The sequence below is a fragment of the Sapajus apella genome, unplaced genomic scaffold (assembly GCF_009761245.1).
Source record: "Sapajus apella isolate SASKATOON/1434 unplaced genomic scaffold, GSC_monkey_1.0 scaffold70, whole genome shotgun sequence".
Taxonomy (NCBI): Eukaryota; Metazoa; Chordata; class Mammalia; order Primates; family Cebidae; genus Sapajus; species Sapajus apella.
The window spans coordinates 4,140,057-4,159,716 of record NW_022437010.1 but is presented as its reverse complement, the minus strand read 5'-3'; the positions used below and the strand labels follow the sequence as shown (position 1 = coordinate 4,159,716).

The 19,660-nt window shown below is 39.4% G+C and overlaps 1 protein-coding gene across 5 annotated transcripts in view; it reads right to left on the bottom strand.

Annotated features, from left to right (window-relative positions):
- SSR1 (signal sequence receptor subunit 1) overlaps nucleotides 1-19,633 on the bottom strand; it is a 48,628-nt gene extending 28,995 nt beyond the window's left edge. For 3 of the 5 annotated variants that reach the window (XM_032250026.1, XM_032250024.1, XM_032250027.1), the window contains exons 1-7: nucleotides 19,358-19,633; nucleotides 16,180-16,292; nucleotides 8,846-8,933; nucleotides 7,251-7,513; nucleotides 4,651-4,727; nucleotides 3,838-3,916; nucleotides 1,398-1,491 (exon numbers count right to left, since the gene is read on the bottom strand). In XM_032250026.1, the coding sequence (XP_032105917.1) occupies nucleotides 1,398-1,491; nucleotides 3,838-3,916; nucleotides 4,651-4,727; nucleotides 7,251-7,513; nucleotides 8,846-8,933; nucleotides 16,180-16,292; nucleotides 19,358-19,436 (793 nt within the window). In that variant the 5' untranslated portion in view covers nucleotides 19,437-19,633. Of the gene's footprint in view, nucleotides 1-1,087; nucleotides 1,103-1,397; nucleotides 1,492-3,837; nucleotides 3,917-4,650; nucleotides 4,728-7,250; nucleotides 7,514-8,845; nucleotides 8,934-16,179; nucleotides 16,293-19,357 lie in introns of all 5 variants that reach the window. The other 2 variants (XM_032250025.1, XM_032250023.1) reach the window with 1 other exon arrangement.
- Nucleotides 19,634-19,660: the final 27 nt, after the last annotated feature.

The following is a 19,660-nucleotide window of genomic DNA, read 5'->3' as shown; positions in this document are numbered from 1 at the left end:
CTTTTTTCCACCCCTTTTAGGAGGGAAATGGGGGCCTTTCCATGAAAATTCAGTGTATATAATCTTAGACCTAGTCATTCTACCTTTAAGAAATTATCCTATAAATTTATGTTAAAATATTCATTATATTATCTGTAAGAGTGAAAAACTAAAAGTAACCAATATCCCTCAATACAGAACAGGTTTAATCTACCATGACATATATATATATATATATATATATATGAAAGAATGAGAAAGAATTATTGTCTAGTTGTTAAAAACAGTGAAATAAATATATATGTAGCTGCTGTAGAGACATCGAAGGTATGAAAACTGAAGTTGAAGACCCGTGTAGACAGCATGGTGCAATCTGAACTGAATACTCACATAGAAACAATAGATGTATATGCTTATAGATGTACAAAAAATTCTTGAAAAATATAAACATAATACCATTTATGAAAAATAGGGCCAGGCATGGTGGCTCACGCCTATAATCCCAGCACTTTGGGAAGCCAAGGTAGGCGGATCACTTGAGGTCAGGAGGTCAAAAAAAGCCTGGCCAACATGGTGAAACTGTGTCTCTACTAAAAATACAAAAAAATTAGCTGGGCGTGGTGGTGTGTGTCTGTAATCCCAGCTACTTGGGAAGCTGAGGGAGGAGAATCGCTTGAACCCAGGAGGCACAAGTTGCAGTGAGCCAAGATCGAGCCACTGTACTTCAGCCTGGGCATCAGAGCAATGCTCTGTCTTAAAAAAAAAAAAAAAAAAAAAAAAAGGATTAACGAAGCCAGGAATTGACTTATTTAATAAACATTTTTAAAATGTTCTTCTATAATTGAAGAAAATTTCCTATATTCCTTTATAAAGATTAGTATTTTAATAAACTGAATATGTAATAAAACTGAAATGTATCTGTAAAGTAAATTATCAGGTAATATTTTAGGCTAATTCTTTCAAGTTATAATGGGTAGTTAATAGTTTCTCTAATAAAATGTAAGAAGAACTGTTCCATTACTCATTAAGCTTTATTTAAAATATTTATGTGCTATTTGAAAGCCCCCAATACTCTAGCAAACACCATTTAAAAAATTAAATGCCTCACCTCTTCTACTCTGCACTGAAGCAACAGAAGAAAAGAGACAGTAAATAGATTAGGAACACAGAAAATTCACACATTCATAAATAAGCTGCAGATTTGGAACCATTTCCAAATTAAAGCATAAGAAGACTACACAAAGAATTAATCTTTAAGGTCTTCATTAATCACTATACTAGATTCTACACAAGTAATGGAGGAGATGAATGTTAAACAGTACTGAAGCAGCTTTTTTTTTTTTTTTTTAACTAAATCTAAGATATTTAATTTCCAATTAAGAGGAAAACATCCCAGCCAAGTCTATAAGACTACTTACTGATTTGATTCAGGGTTTCCTGAGGAATCCAACTCATGTCAACATCATTCTGACTTGATGTACCCATTTCTACTTTCTGTATGGGTCTCTTACGCTACAAGAACATAAAGACATATTTTAAAGGAATTCCATTACATCATTTACTTAATGTTTTTTAACCAGAGTTCAGGTCTGGCTATGTTGCCCATGCTGCCTGAAACTCCTGGGCTTAAGCCATCCTCCTGCCTCAGCCTCCCAAATGGCTGGGACTACAGGCATATACTACCATGACCAGCTGTTTACTCTAATTTTTAAAAAACCTATAAAATTACTTAATTTAAATATCTTAGTAAACAAGTTATGTTCTCTTCTAGTCTTCTGAGAATACACTCCTACTCAAGTACTAAAGGGAAGGAGAAAATCATGTCTACCACTAACCATAAAGAATAAATCTTTATCACATTTATTTTCAGGCTTTAAAGACCTTTCCCCTTGCTATAAAGGTTTATGTTACTGTACCACTGGTGGACCAAATAGGAGTGTTTATTTATACAATGATTTTCTTGCCCTTTAGGAATCAAATTGTAATCGAAGAACAAATTTATTTTCATATTCAATAAAATTCAGGGTAATTGCAGATCATGCAGGCAGTTCCTGCATCATAAGCTAAATACAATTGAACAGCACAGATAAAACAAAACCAAAGCAAAACATCTCATTAAGCTAACCACCTCAATTTAAGAACTTCAAACTTTCTCCCTAGAGTATTTATAGCAAAACTGCTAGAAAGTAATTTAAGTGACTCATTATTTAGCCTTGCTCTAAAAAAAAACCCCAAGAAACCAACAAACCTCAGTTATCTACATAAGAAACAGTATTAATTATATAATCCATAACTTAGAACCTGAATACAGAGAGATAACTTATAAGAATGGTTTCATTTAAATGTAAAAAAATGGAGATGCAGTTATACCTAATATATAAATTTACAGCAAAAATTCCAACCATTAAGTTTTAGAAATTAACATTTAAGCGAAAGTGTTTCTTTTAAAGACAAAGAACTTATTAGTAACATTCATTGTTAATTTTAATATAGATTTGACTGCCTGGCTTAAGGCTTAATAAATATTCATTAAAATGACTAGCAAATATTTAAGATTTAATGGATTACACTAACATATTTGATAACAATTTTTTATACTTTCCCACTGAGAAAAACAATATAGGTTTTGTTTCTGTAGGCTGGGGGGAAGGAGAGGAGGAGGGTGAGTGAGGAAATGGGGAAGAGGAGGGAAATAAGGACGTAGTAGGGAATGAGTCCAGAGTGACAACCATGATCATGGCAGACCCTAAGTGTTACCATTTTATTACTCTAACCACAAAAACAGAACTATGACTGATACAACAAAATTTTGTTCATTCTTTTTCCAATAAAAGGACTCGTTTATTAATTAAGGATTAGTCCTATAATTAAGAGTATTAAAGCAGGCTGGGTATGGTGGCTCACACCTGCAATTCCAACACTTTGGGAAGCCAATGTGAGAGGATAGCTTGAGCCCGAAAGTTTGAGACCAGCCTGGGCAACATGGCGAAACCCCGTCTCTACAAAAATTAGCCAGGTGTGGTGGCGTGCACCTGTAGTCCTAGCTACTCAGGAAGCTGAGGTGGTAGCTCGGCTTTGAGCCCGGAAGGTGGAGGTTGCAGTGAGCCAATCATGCCACTGCACTCCATCCTAGATGACAGAGCCAGACTCTGTCTCAAAAAAAAAAAAAAAAAAAAAAGAATATTAAAGAAAATATAAAAGCTAGATTATGCTATATATATGCTATAAAATAATATATCCATTGAAATGTATAGAAAACAGAACAATAAAATCTGAGTTTAGGGAATAAAAATTCTAGCATAAAGAACTACAATACCAATACAAAGGTAAAGATCACTCTGAAGGGCACAAACAAAGGACACTAATTGTATGCGTGTATGAAAGTCTAAATGAGGCCAGGCACGGGTGGCTCACACCTATAATCCCAATACTTTGGGAGGCCAAGGTGGGCAAATTGCTGGAGTTCAGGAGTCTGAGTCCAGCCTGAGCAATATGGCAAAACCCTCTCTCTACAAAAAAATTTTAAAAATTAGCCAGGTGTGATGGCATACACCTATGGTTCCAGCCAACTGGGAGGCGGAGTTGAGAGGATCACTTGAGCCCAGGAGGTCAAGGTGGAAAGGGAAAGGGAAAAGGAAAGGAAAAGGGAAAGGGAAAGGAAGAAAGTCAGTCAGTCTAAATGAATCAATTTACATATCCAATGTCTCACCTTCAGGTGTTGTTCTAAAACGGTACAACAAAGTTGTAAGCATACAAACCCACAGTGACAGTATGGGGCCACAAAGAACTAGATTGTGCTTAACTTAGTACTTAACAGCTTTTGAAATACGGTTGTAAGAAGTGTTCATCCATAATTACCTTTCTAGATTCTAGGAGTTGATGAAGGCCAACAATAACCAGAAGCCCAAGACCAGCAAGGAACATATACATAAAGATTCTGGTACAAAAGGAGAAAATAAGAACTGCCTTTAATTCACAGGAAATACCACAGCTAATTACAACTATAATTCTAACACATGATAGAAGCTTTCCAAATAACTTGTGGAGAAAAGAAAAAAAATACTCTGTATTCAACTTAAATCCAGGCAGTTAAGTTTTATAAATTATCTTTAAGAGAAATTAGTCAATCAAAAAAAAAAACTCTATGATTGAAAATAGAATTAAAATTTATGCTATATTCAAAAGCTCAGTTTATAAAATAATTGCAATAATTTCATCTGCCTATTACATTATTTTGCATAATCCAATTTAAAAATTACCTTAAGTGTATTACATGTAAGTTTAGAGTAAAAAAAGATTCATCAAACACTTAACTTTTTCAAGATAAAATCTTCTAACTTATGTTTTCAATAGTAATTTCAGAGGCATGAGACTTAGTTTAGGCTGGTGAACAGTTTATAAGCATGGGGTAGAAAATTTAGACAAGAGGAAGGACAGAAAGCCAACACTAACTTTTAAAGAGATTCTTCCATCAGTTTCAACTATCTTTCCTAATTTGACTTTAATAGTTATAAGAGTCATCTCAAGTATGAATGAATGTAGTAAGGATTTCACCAAATCTATACAGTCCATTTGATTTACACCATCTAAAAAAATGCTAAAACAGGAGCAAGCCTTCCAGTCTTACTTTAGGGGCAAGATCAAGATCTACATACTACAACCTTCACTTACGTTTCTCCATCTAACCCATCCTCTCTTTCAATAACTGTAACTGTTTGATTGAAGACTGCATCTTGGAATACATTGCCCTGTTTAAAAAAATAAAATCATCAGAAAAATCTAAAATGCAATGAAGGAAGGAAAACTTGTAACATTACTTAAAACAGTTACCCTAACAGATTGAACATAGCTTTCCCATTACTTAGAAGATTAGTAAGATTCAACAAATTCATATGTAATTGCCCTATTCTGTGTCAGGGACTCAACACTGTTATTTTCTCACATAAAATAAAAACGTCTCTGGGACAGGCGAAGTGGCACATGCTTGTAGTCCCAGCTACTCCAGGGAGCTGAGGCAGGAGGACTGCTTGAACACAGGAGTTTTGAGTCCAGCCTAGCAACAAACATAGCAAGACCTACAACCCTTAAAAAAAAGTCACCAACTTGGCCAAAGTTTTCCCCTGAACTTTTGTTAGGGGTTGGGGTAGTGGTGTGAGGACCCAGAAAGTAAAATAAAAATGAGATAAAATGTGCATAAAGAAAAAAAGGTCACAGCATTCATGCACCAACAGCTTTACCTTCTGTTGTTTGCAACCCTTCAAACGAGGAAGGAAGAAAAAGTACAGCAGCAGCTGCAGTAGCAGGTCATTTTAAGAACTAGATCAGAACAAAAGTCAAATTCATGTTCTAAAACGACAGTGGGCTGGAAACGAATTTCTTTATAATAAATGGATTGGTCACTTTAGGTATGAAACTATTTTTCTGTTGTGGTCTTGAAATCATTTTGGCAGTTCACAATTTTAGTTTTAAAATGCATTAGACTCACTGCGGCAATACACAGCTATTCTTAAGTGTCTGATATTTCACACAAAGGTTAGCACTTTTTCAAAACTGTCACTCATTAACTGTAATTATGTAAATTTTACTTCAAGATCCTTCAATTTGCATTCCTTTATTGAAAATTTCAGGAATAATACACAGATAAAAAAAGAGTGGCAGAGGTGAATTTAAGGAAAGGAACTAGGCTGGGCACAGTGGCTCACACCTGTAATCCCAGTGCTTTGGGAGGTTGAGGTGGATCACAAGGTCACTAGTTTGAGACCAGCCTGGCCAACAGAGTGAAACCCCATCTCTACTAAAAATACAAAAAAAAAAAAAAAAAGAAAAATAGCTGGGCACGGTGCACACACCTGTAATTCCAGCTACTCTGGAGTCTAAGGCAGCAGAATCGCTTGAACCAGGGAGTTGGAGGTTGCAGTAGGCTGAGATTGCGCCACTGCACTCTAGCCCAGGCAATAGTGCAAGACTCCATCTCAAAAAAAAAAAAAAGAAACTAAAACTACATACATACTTGTTGCATTCAATTTAATTCTACTCGAAAACAAGATAAAATCAATAATTCTTCAAGCTACTTAACTATCAAGTTGAGGATGCTTAATACATTATTTTGAGGACAGGATGAAAATACTTAATCCTCTCAACTAGGTAATCAGAAAACAAAGGAACACTTGATTGCAGCACTAGAAATTTAACTCAGACGTAAGGTAAACATGTTAACACCAGCGTAATGAAAAAGTTGAATAAGCTTCCAAGAGAAAATAAAATTTCCTTCTCTGAAAACAACAAAGGAATGGTTTAGATGTGCTCTCATTTGAAGGAGGACCTACTTCTGGGTTTCTCATTCAGTCATTGATGACTTATACATAATATACATATTAAAAACCATAAGGCATCAGGCCTTATATATTCCTAAATAAAACATAAAAGTTTCTCCTAAATAAAAAAAAAAAATGATAAACCTTGCCACTAAAACACTGAAAACATATGGTTCTATTTTACCTATGGAGTGTATAAAATGATGGGAAAACAGTTATAGAAAGTCTTTAAACTTACAAATAGCAGTAAAATGGGCAAAATGCAGGCAACAAAAGGAAGTACAAATTACTTGACAGATCTTTTTTTTTTGAGATGAAGTCTGGCTCTGTCGCCCAAGCTGGAGTGCAATGGTGCAATCTCGGCTCACTGCCACCTCTGCCTCCCAAGTTCAAGTGATTCTCTTGCCTCAGCCTCCTAAGCAGCTGGGATTACAGGTGACCACCACCACACTCAGCTAATTTTTATATTTTTAGTAGAGATAGGGTTTCACCAGGTTGGCCAAGCTGGTCTTGAACTCTTGACCTCAGGTGATCCACCCGCCTTGGCCTCCCAAAGTCCTGGGATTACAGGCGTGACCTACCATGCCTGGCGACAGAACTTAACATCTGAATAAGCTGTAGACTCTATTGTGTGTCTTACTGTTACTTTTTCCATTAAGATCCAGCTCACAGCTTTACTTACATCTCCATTTTCACTTTCAATCCCACACAATAGCACCTTATTCCCCTTATCTCTAGTATGCATCACTTATCAGCATGTTCTAGTGCCTGTTTCCATCTATCTCCCTCACTGGATTATAGACTTGAAGAAGAAACGTGAAATTTATCTTTGCTTCCCTAGTGGCTATCACAGGTTCAACCACAAAACAGGCACCTGAATGAACAGATGAATTCTATTAACATCACTGTCCCCATCCACCTCTAACTTAAACAAAAAGAAGGTTTAGAGGATCTTACGTTCAAATCTTTGTAGTTCAGATTGATGACCAAACCAAAGGGTCGTCCACCCATGGGCTCTGCAGGAATGAAAGAATACTCAAAAGTTGCCTGTCTCTGGGGTGGCACTACAGTGTTCAGAGGAAGAGCTGTGAAATTCTGGATATAAAACTGGTAGTCCTGAGGATACCGGAATGAGGCATCTAAGGATTCAACAATAAAATCTTCTGTACCCTTGTTGGTAAAGCCTACCAGGAACTTCACAATGTTATTTGCTGGAAAATCTGAGAAACAAAATAGAGACAAGAAAATTAGAACGCATGGAAAGAGCACACAATTTTAAAAAAGGCATTACTAATGGATTTGGCACCCTTTCATATGGACCTGGTGTCAGAATCCTTCACGGTAGAGCAATCCAGTCACCCACTAACTAGAAATTGATTAGAGTGGCTGTATAGCCCGAAATCCTTTTGTCTGTAGTCTAGCATTCCCACATAAGCATTCAAGTAAGTGTCTCAATTGCAGACCACATCACATCTGAATCATGTGGTAAAAAGAGTTGTGTACTTTTGGCAGTGAAATAATCAAGCAGCAGCATTACATGTGTTGGTGAAGTTACCTTCACCTCCAACTTAGTGTTATCTGTGCAGATAAATAGAAGAATGAAGAAAAGATAAAGCCCAAGAGTTTCATCTGAAACTAGTATCTGTCAGAACATAAAAATTAATCAGGCAATCCCTATCCACTTTAAGCAATTAATCAAAATACAAATTTGAAGGTTGAGACCCAAGGATGTAGCTACAAAAATGGAAGGAAAAAAAGCATAATCAAATTATACCCCTTTTAGGCATAAAGCTCAAAAGTACACAGGAATAAAACAGAAAATGTGAGAAGACCAAGAAAATTAATAACTTTCAATATTAAGTCTTCAATAATTATACTGTAATCTACAAAGCTGAGTTCGCCGAGTACAGCACAAGCTGTGGGGTCAACAGATCTAGGTCTGAATCCTATATCCTCAAATCTATTTATGAACTGGGAGCCCTGAACCAGTTTCTTAACTTCTCCAAACCTCATTCAGCAATGACTACGCTCATTGGGTTATTACAAATAAATAATACATGCCAAGTATTGAGAACAGTGCCCACCATATAACCCTCAATACATATAAGCCTAATTATTTTCTTTTAATAAAACCTAGGCTCTAACCTAGGCCATAGTGGAAAAATTAGGTATCTAATGGTTAACACTCAAAATACGACAAAGTTACTTTGCTGTGGCAGTTTGAAAACGTTTTAAAATATGATCGTTCTCAGGAGGCTGAGGCAGAAAAATCAATTAAACTTGGGAAGTGGAGGTTGCAGTGAGCCTGAGGGAGTCACTGCACTCCAGCCTGGGCGACAGAGCGAGACCCTGTCTCAAAAACAAAATTTTTGAAAAGGACAGTAAATTTCTAGTTAAACTAGGTAGTGTTTATTTTTCCCGTTAGTTTATTTTTTACTCTGTCTAGATCACCAGCAATACTACTTTACAGATATGGGTATTCAGATATATAAGAGCAAGCTTGTCATTTTAAAATTCCTACATGTGAATTAAAACTAATACTTCTGTATTACCTTCTCCTTTTACAAACAGGATAGTGGTGTCTGCACTTGGTGAAGCTTCAGGTTCACCAGACACATCTTCTTCCTCTTTATCTTCTGCCTAAGAAAAAGAACAATTAAGAGGAGATTACTATGGGAGAAAAAAAAAATCATTTAAAAATAACAACTTGGCCTGGTGTGGTACTTTGGGAGTCTGAGGTTGGCAGATCACCTGAGGTCAGGAGCTCAAGACAAGCCTGGCCAACATGGTGAAGCCCCATCTCTACTAAAAATACAAAAATTAGTTGGGTGTGGTGGCATGTGCCTGTAATCCCAGCTACTCAGGAGACTGAGGCAGGAGAATCACTTGAACCCGGGAGGTGGAGGTTGCAGTGAGCCGAGATCGTGCCACTGTGGGACTCTGTCTAAATAAATAAATAAATAAATAAATAAAGACTTCACTTTATATTAGGGTGAAATATTGCTTCTCTATAGCTTTGCTGGGATTAGCAATTAAGAATTCCATCATACTTCATTAATTAAAATACAACTTCTAAGGCAGTGCATCTTAAACAGTAATGTGCGTACCAGTTCCCTAGGGATGTTGCAGATCTAATTCAGGTCTAGGGCAAAGCCTATCATTCTCTTTCTAACAAGCACCTAGAAAATGTCAAAGCTGCTGGTATTTAGATCATATTGTGAACTGCAAGGTTCTAGAACAGGGCTTGGTAAACTTTTTCTGAAAACGGCCAAAGAGCAAATAAGGCTTTGCAGACCAAAACGTCTCTCTTGTGACTACTCAACTCTGGGGCTACTATGTAAAAGCAGCCCCAGACAATATGTAAATGAGTGGACATAGCTGGATATACCTTGCAGTCACATTTTTGCCCACCTCTGCTCTCAAGCACCTTGATATCAGCCTACAAAGACTTCCATTCTAATTAACAAAAAAATTTTCCTTTGAGAACCAGTTGCATAATTTTGAAGGAAAAAAAAAAAAGTGTGACCAGAGATCTTATTAGGATGACAGAAACGTCCTAAAACTGAATTTGTGTTGCAGAACTTGGTAAATTTATTAAGTATATGTTTAAAACAGATAAATTGTATGACATGTAAACTGTATCTCAACAAAGTTTTTAAAAAATGTGAACAAATTTTATTTAAAACTTTAAGCTGGGCGCAGTAGTGCATGCCTGTAGTCCCAACTACTCGGGAGGCTGAGGCTGGAGGATCACTTAAGCCCAGGAGTTCTAGGCTGTAATGCACTATGCCGATCGGGTGTCCACACTAAGTTTGGCATCAATATGGTGACCTCCTGGGAGCAGAGGACCACCAGGTTGCCTAAGGGGTGGGGGGAGGTGAACCGGCCCAGGTCGGAAAAGGAGCATGTAAAGACTCCTGTGCTGATCAGTAGTGGGATCGCGCCTGTGAATAGCCACTGCACTCCAGCCTGGGCAACATAGCGAGACCCCATGTCTTAAAAACAAAACAAAACAAACTTTAAACACAGTGCAGCATCATTTCTCCAGGCATCAATATGGATGAGAGAGAGTCACATCTTTGAAGCATCCAAGCCTTTAATAAATTGAGATGCTATTGTTTCCTGGCATTTAGCTTTTTCACTTGTATAAAATACTCCTTCCCCCAATAAGTAAAACTTGTCAAGAGCAAAGATTGTCTCATATTTTAAAATCCTCCACATCCAGCTCATTCACTTAAGACAGAAGGCACTCAAACGCTTGTTCAATGACTATGAAACTGTTGTACGTTATATTTTTAAGTATCCTTAATGATTTCTTTCATTTACTAAGAGCAAGTTTCTACTTCTGAGAAAAGAGATCCACAAGTAGGAAAGGAGACCAGAGACAAGGAGGCTGAAACCATTAATGATAGGGATAAAGAGGAAAAGGGTCTACTTCAGAAACAGTTAAGGGAAATCCATGAGATCTGATTAATGGGTTTTGAAATAAAAACCAATGGAAGAAGTAACAAGGCAACCGCTTGAATCACTGGAGCCACATCAAAACAGCAGAGTTTATGGGGGTGGGATGCATGGCAAATCCTGAATTCCATTTTCGATGTATAAAATTTGAAGTACTCATGGAGCATTCAGATGAAACTATACTGTGAAGAGCTGGAAAAGAGCTACAACAGGACAACGGAAAACAAGGAATTTGGCAATTAGGTTGCTGGTGACCTTAGCAATACCAGTTTAACAAGATATACGGGACCAGACCAAGATAGAGAATACATGTGAAGTGAGCAGAAGAGAGAAAAGCTGTACAAGTTTATCTTTCTTTTTTTCTTTTTTTTTGAGATGGAATCTTGCTCTGTCACCCAGGCGAAAGTGCAGTGGCATGATCTCGGCTCACTCCAACCTCCGCCTCCCAAGTTCAAGTGATTCTCCTGCTGCAGCCTCCCGAGTAGCTGGGCATACAGACATGTGCCACCACACCCAGCTAATTTTTGTATTTTTAGTAGAGACGGGGGTTTCATCATGTTGGCCCGGATGGTCTCGATCTCCTGACCTCGTGATCCGCCCACTTTGGCCTCCCAAAGTGCTGGGATTACAGGCGTGAGCCACTATGCCTGGCCACAAGTTTCTTTTACAAGAAGTCACTGGTGTTGGTAAAGATAAGTGGGTGCAGCAAATGTGGATGAACAGTATAAGCATGTGTGTAGCTTAACAAATCATTGAGGAGGATTAATACTTGAAGTTACACAAGGAAAGAATAATGTAACAAAATCCCACAGGATGAGATGGGGACATGAGCACAGGTGGAAGGATCAGCCTTAGAAGAGAGTGAAGACAACTCATTATTAAGAAGAAAATGCAGAATGATGGGTGATTTGGAAGTAGAAAATACAAAATCTGATAAGAGTTCATGCTTGATGGCCTTCTTCCCTTTCCGACACTGAAGGCAATGTTGCTGCCAAGACTGAAGAGTACTTATTTAGGAATTTAAACATGGTACATGTTTGGAACAGATTGTGGAAAACTAAGTAACTCATTTATCTTATAGCTATTCAGCATATAAGACGTATAATGCTTAGTATCCGCTACCTGGTAAAACTCCAAAATATTTCAGCTATTATAAACAATCTCCAGAGGAGAGTATAGAAATTAGTGACACTGGTTGCCTATAGGGAGATGACTTAATGGCTCGAAGGCACGCAAGGGAAACTTTTAATCATATACTCTGTACCTTGTAACTTCTGAGCCATTTGACTCTATTATCTATTTTAAATAATTTTTTAAATGTTAGCTAGTGGGCTGGGCACGGTAGCTCACGCCTGTAATCCTAGCACTTTGGGAGGCCGAGGCGGGTGGATCATAAGGTCAGGACTTCGAGACCAGCCTGACTAACATGGTAAAACCCCGTCTCTACTAAAAATAGAAAAATTAGCCAGGTGTGGTGCTGTGCACCTGTAATCCCAGCTACTCAGGTGGCTGAGGCAGTAGAAGAATCACTTGAACCTGGGAGGCGGAGGTTGCAGTAAGCCGAGATTGTGCCATTCACTCCAGCCTGGGTGACAGTGAGACTCTGTCCCCACCCCCCCCAAAAAAAAATGTTAGCTAGTGTTATTACGACTACAGCTCTTGTTTTAATAAACATAAAAACAAAAACCTCTATCATTTCTTTGGGGAGGACAAAAAACCTTTCATTGCAACCCACAGTTTTGGAGAATAAAGAATAATCTGCAGGGTAGAAAAGCCCAAGGTGACTTAAAAAAAAAAAAAAAGGTTTGCCTTCAAAAATTCTAAACGAATAAGCTGCATCTAAACCAGCTGTGGATATCTCAGATCTTATGAAAAACCCCCCTTTCCTTCGCTTGACTCCAGGACACGGGCCCAGTGCAAAGGATCCTTCCACATCTCCCAATTCCTTGATGCCTTGGCAGCTGAGTATAAGGTGATAAAGAAATCTTGGGAACACCAGCAGTGGGTGAACCTTCTAGCTCATTCAGTTCTTGAGGTGCTTCTGTAGCAGCCTTGGCTCTGAGGGACCATCTTTCTTAGAAAGTCTACACACAAGCTTACCCCTGCTGGTATGGACTAGTCCAATGGAAGGTAATACTTTTGCTGCCTTCCTATTTCAATCTACCTTAATTATTTTCTGATTTGAGATAAGCAACAAAGCAGAGGGTACTAACACTTTTGTACTAATTGGCCAGGGTAGAAAGTGGACAATCAGAGTTTTTCTTTTCCTCTAATGTTTCTTAAGGCAGGAGAAATGATTATGGTATGGAAAAGTCCTGGCCAACGACATAAGGCTATCAAGGATCTAACAGTTCCCTTCTCTACCTCTCTACCCTTTTCTTACTTAACTTTTTTTAGAGACAGGGTCTGACTCTATCACCCAGGCTGGAGTGCAGTGGCACAATCATAGCTCACTGTAACCTTGAACTCCTGGGCTTAAGTGGTCTTCCTGCCTCCAGTAGTTAGGATTACAGGGACAACTAATTTTTTTTTTTTTTTTGGAGACGGAGTTTCGCTCTTGTTACCCAGGCTGGAGTGCAATGGCGCGATCTCGGCTCACCGCAACCTCCGCCTCCTGGGTTCAGGCAATTCTCCTGCCTCAGCCTCCTGAGTAGCTGGGATTACAGGCACGTGCCACCATGCCCAGCTAATTTTTTGTATTTTTAGTAGAGACGGGGTTTCACCATGTTGACCAGGATGGTCTCGATCTCTTGACCTCGTGATCCACCCACCTCAGCCTCCCAAAGTGCTGGGATTACAGGCGTGAGCCACCGCGCCCGGCCAGGGACAGCTAATTTTTTAGTAGAGATGATGTCATGCTGTTTTGGCCAGGAGGTCTCATACTCCTGGGCTCAAGTGATCCTCCTGCCCTGGCCTCTCAAGAGCTGGGATTACAGGTGTGCCTCATGGCATTCAGCATCTCTCTTCTACCCTCTTCCTCCACAGTAAGTACATTCCAGTGCCAGAGAGCCCAAGTAATTTCATAAAATTGGTTATAATGATATAATCCCTCACTAAATTTCAGTACATGCACAAATTTCAGTGCCCCAAATACCATCTTTAATCCTAAATTCCTAGATGAATTCCCTTCCAACTATCACTCTAAGTTATCTTACCACAAGCGGTCAAATATTGATTAACAACAATGCAGCAGAAATGCATTAATCTAGATAAAGCTGTTGACTTAATGCAGGCTGGGTTGAAGATGTGGAGTCTTAACATAAACCCTAAAAGTATGTGTCTACATACATATGAAAGGCTTGACTCTTAGGTTATCAGTAAGGGGTTCCTAAAGAGGGGGAAATTAGGAGAGTACACAAATTACTACAGACCTCCTATCCAGATAAAACAGTATGTGCAAAAGTATAAAAATAACTCAAAAACACCAATAAAATAGCGACAGATTAGCATAGTTGGAAGACATACTCCATAAAAATGAAGATTAGTCAAAAAAGAAGCAGGAATCTATACATAAGGCTAAATATTTTGACACTGAAATAAGAAAATAGGGCCAGATACAGTGGCTCATGGCTGTAATCCTAGCACTTTGGGAGGCCAAGGTGGGCAGATCACAAGGTCAGGAGATCAAGACCATCCTGGCTAATACAGTGAAACCTCGTCTCTACTAAAAATACAAAAAATTAGCTGGGCGTGGTGGCACATGCCTGTAGTGCCAGCCACTCGGGAGGCTGAGGCAGGAGAATCACCTGAACCCAAGAGGCGAAGTTTGCAGTGAGCCAAGATCTCGCCACTATACTCCATCCTGGGCAACAGAGAGAGATTCCATCTCAAAAAAAAAAAAAAAGAAAAAGAAAATAAAAAACTAGTGGTTTAATTTTGAAGGAAATGACAAAATCTGGAATCATAAAAGGTTCCAGGTTCAAGTATGACATGAAAAGAGAAAAAAAGAAAAAAACTGTGTAGGATGGTTACAGTCGTTTCAGAGAGGAAAATAAAATTAGCTAGATGCGTATTCACTGCTATGAGAGAGAAAAAAAAGAAAAAACAATTTAGCTAGATGCATTAGATGCATGCTGCAATAATCCCAATTCCTGCCCAATATTCTTACTGTTGTATTATAATTACATAGCAAACATTTCAGAGCTGAACAACTTTTAAGAGATCGTCTTTAACCCCCTTACTCTTCACAGGATATATTTTACATACTGTTTGTTGTCTGCTTCTCACCCCCTGCCATTGAAAACATATATACCTGCCCCAAAAAGTCTAAAACAGCAGAGAAAATATCTGGTTTGCACACCCAGCACCAAGAACACTGCCTGGTACATCATAAGGACTCAGAAATAAAAGCAAGCAAGGAAAAAGAACAAAAACAGAATAAAAGCAAGCAAGCAAAAAAGAAACTGAGACTCACAGGGATAAGTCAGAAGGCTAAGTAGCAGGTACCCTACATCTATGAACCCATGGTCCAGAGCTATTTCTATATTGTTACTCCTCTAGACTCAAGTCACCATGATCTTGAATTGTTAACTATTTCACATCTCCTCCCCTGTTCCAGAAAATACTTATGCTCTATTCTCAATGACTGGTGCCTATTCTCCCAATTTCAATATATTTTGATCACATTAAAAAACCTCTAAAAGCTGGGATTTTAAATTTTTGTGTAAGGATAAACTCTAGGCCAGGTGTTGTGGCTCATGGCCATAATCCCAGTGCTTTGGGAGGTTGAGACATGAGAATCATCACTTGAGCCCAGAAGTTCGAGACCAGTCCAGGCAACATAGCAAGACCTTGTCTTTTCAAAAAAAAAAAAAGAAAGAAAAAAAAAAAATTACAAAAAATTAGCTAGGCTTGTTGGGGTGTGACTGTAGTCCTAGCTACTAGGAGGTTGAGACAGGAGGATCACTTGAGCCCAGGAGTTCAAGGCTGTACTGAGCTATGCTCATACCACTGAACTCCAGCCTGGGCAAAAGAGCACATCTCAGTCTCTAAAAATAAATAAATAAGGATAAATTCTAGATGTACTATTGACAGGGTTTCGCTGTGTGCCCAGCCAAATCTCATCTTATAGTTCTCATAATCCCCACACTGTGGGAGGAACCTGGTGGGAAGTAAATGAATCATGGGGATGATTACCTCCATACTGTTCTCATGATAGTGAGTTCTCACAAGACCTGATGGGTTTCCCCGCCCTTTGCTCTGCCCTTCTCCCTGTTGTTGCCATGTGAAGAAGAACGTGCTTGCTTCCCCTTCTGCCATGATGGTAAGTTTCCTGAGGCCTCCCCAGTCATGCTGAACTGCGAATCAATTAAACCTCTTTCCTTTATAAATTACCCAGTCTTGGGTATGTCGTTATTAGCAGCATGAGAACAGATTAATATAATTACAAACATTTTATACATATTAAACAGTATATAACACTAACCAAATCTGTGGGTTCATCTTCTTCCACCTCAGCTTCATCATCTTCATCCTCAATTATGGAATCTTCCACTGTTTCTTCATCCTCTGTAAGATCTTGTGCCACTGCTAATGAACCTAACGATAAAATACAGAACAAGCAGTTAACCTTTATTCTGGAATACTCATTTTTTTTTTTTTTTTTTTTTTTTACTATGAGGTATAGGCAAAAAATAAATAAAAAGAAAAATCTTCCCTTGGACTAAGAAAAGCTCCCAGTTCACCTGAATGATGCCAATTACAATGCATCTAAGAATATTTATATTTTATTTTACCAGTAGTCTTAACAACCACATGTCAATTTCTTTTTAAGACAGGGTCTTGCTCTGATGCCTAGATGGGAATAGTTGTGCAGTCATAGCTTGCTGCAGCTTCAAACTACTGGGCTCGAGTGATCCTTCCCCCTCAGCTTCCTGGGTAGCTAGAACTATAGGCATGAACCACTGCTCTCTGCCTGCATGTTATTTTTAAGGGAAAATGTGGTTTGATTTCAAAAAGTATCCAACAGATGGAAAAATGAACTGCACAAACTAAAGATGCCTTGAAGCACAAAGAACTTCAAGCAATTTTGTTAAGCAAATCAAGGAAAATAAATTTTTTCCAAAGGTAAGAAACTTCTCAATGTAATCCCTGTCATTAACAATATAAAGCAAACTAAACAACCTCCATGTCTAAAAGAAAATAGCATTCTTGGCCAGAGGTGGCTCACGCCTGTAATTTCACCACCTTGGGAGGTCCACGTGGGCAGATCATGAGATCAGGAGTTTGAGAACAGCCTGGACAACACAGTGAAATCCTGTCTTTACTAAAAATACAAAAAAAATTAGCCAGGCCTGGTGGTGCGCACCTGTAGTCCCAGCTACTCAGGAGGCTGAGGCAGGAGAATCGCTTGAATGAGGCAGGAGAATCCGGACCGCAGAGGTTGCAGTGAACTGAGATCATGCCACTGCATTTCAGCTTAGATGACAGAGCAAGACTTTGTCTCTAAAAAAAAGCATCCTTAAGTTCTATGCACGAAACAGTTACCAGAGGTGACTACAGCTAAACTCTTAGAACTTGATAGTCTGTAAGTCCAAGGAACAAATATCTGTATCATATCCATGGTAAAAACTAGCTTGTACGAAGAACATTGTTTAGTAAAAACCGTATTGGCAGCTTCAGGGTTGAGAGCAAAGAAAGAATCCAATTATTTTTGCAGGTGGCTTCAAACATGTTTTAAGATACTTTATATTTCTCACACTTAATGTAACAAAATATAGTTATAACACCAAAAAAAAAAAAAAAAAAAAACCATGGTTTTATAGGCAATAGTACTCTAAATAAATCACATTAAATCTATTTCAGGCCGGACTCTAAAAAGAATTTCCAAGTTCTAGTGTCTTCCAGCATCTCTCAGAAAAAATGATGATGTGGCAATTCTGTGGAGAAAAACCATGCAAAGGAAAGCACGTTTTTTACCCAGGAGAAACACTATCCATTAAGGGCCATATTTTCTGTCTTTTCCATGTCTTTGAGTTTTCACTGGCTAAGATTACTGAAAAATATTAAAGAACATTGAACCATGCATTATGAACTGAAAAATAGATTTCACTGTCTGCTGAACAAAGACTAAAACAGTGCATTCACAACTTACAAGTCCTTTTCAAAAACCAGTAAAAAAAAAAATCCATTGTTTGACATAGTAATTTAAAGTTGTTATTAAATTTGAGCACTTTGGAATATAAAGGCCTTTCACCATACATTTCATGGATATTAAACAATTTTATTATTTTAATGTTAACCAATAACAATTTTGTCCCTATGAAGTCTAACAATCTTCATTCAACTGGAAAAACTGAAGACATTTGCTTAAAAGTGAAACCATTTCTCACCAAAAACATTTTCATGATATCAATTCCGTTTAGATAATGAATTGATGCTCCTTAAAAGTTTTTACAACTTGAAAATAGTTCTAAATAGTTCTAAAACTAAATCTAGATTTGTCAAGTTTTCTTTTAAAAAGCTTAAAGAGAACTAGCAAACGACGCCTAAAGTAAAAGAATCTCATTGAACCTACAGGTGAACTCATTAATAATCTGTTTAATTCTCCCACCTCCTGGTTTTCTAGCCATTAAACACAAGCCATTAAACACTTCACTTTTCATTGCAAAACAACTGGATACCTGTCACTACCGTTAAGACACACGGCTTGCTTAAACTTACGGAATGAAAGGGAATGCTAGTGATTATTTAATGACTAATTATTTCACTTTACAAATTAGAAAGTCGAAGTTCATGACAAAACCCGGGCAGGAAGTTGCCACTTTTTTACGTTCTGCTAAGTTATTTTCACACTGGGTTAACTGTTGGAAAGTGTAAATCTAGTTACTAAAAAAACTCGAAGTAGACTACATTTTTTTCAGCACAATACGATGCTTCCACAAAAAATGGTTCCATGAAAATAAAAAGAGAGAAAGAAGGCAGAAGTAAGGGAGACATCCGCAGGGAATCTTCAGTCCGCTTGACGGCAGGGGCAGATAACGGCGGTGACCATGGGGGAGTTTTTCTGAAATCAAGCCTCCTAGTAACACATACGGGTCAAGGAGGGGTTGAAAGAGGCAGATGATCATTGAAAAAGACACTCTGATGGCTTAGATGTGTAGAAAACAAGGGTTTTAGTAAATGAATGAAGGCAAACTCCCGCCGTGGAAGCGAAAGACACGTCAGCCCTGAGCGCGAGGGGCTGGGGGTGGAGCAGAGCCAGAGGCGGCCAAAAGAAACAGCCCGGCTGCCGCGCGCTCGGAGCGCAGCGGTGTCCAGCGCCCCCTCCCCTCCTCCCGCAGCCGAGGACCCTCCAGCTCTGGCCGCTCCTGCAGGCGTGGGTCCAGGGCCAGAGGAGCAAGCCCAGCCCTTGGCCGGCCACGAAGCAAGGTCGCCCGGGCATGGCCCCGCGCTCCGTTTGCAAGGGGCAGGCCGCAGCAGGGTCTCCAGCGCGCGGGGCGGCCACTGCTGCTACGAGCCTAGGCATGGGGAGGAGGCGAAGAGAGACCTGCGCGGTGGACGCGGACCCCAGGACCCGAGCGGCCACAGCCTCCAACTTCAAACTTGCCGTCGCTGGCATCTCGTTCCTGGCCCTCCCCTTCCGCACACTCCCCTAGCCTCACCTCTGGAGCCGCCTCGGAGCAAGACAGTGGCTGGGAACACGAGCAAGAGAAGCAGCAGCAAGCGGGGGAGGAGTCTCATGGTGCTGCCGGTCCAGTATCCAGTCTCCGTCCGCGAGGGCTCTCGGCGGCTCCGGCGGTAATGGCGTTACTCTTCATCCGGGCTCCAGGCGGCGAGGGGCGGGACACGTACCACGCACGGGCCGTCGCCACGCCTCTCCCCTGCCTGAGGGGAGAACGCCGCCGACGTGGCCGCTCAGCGCGGGGAGGTGGGGAGAGCCGGCCGCCCGGAAGTCACGTGGCCGG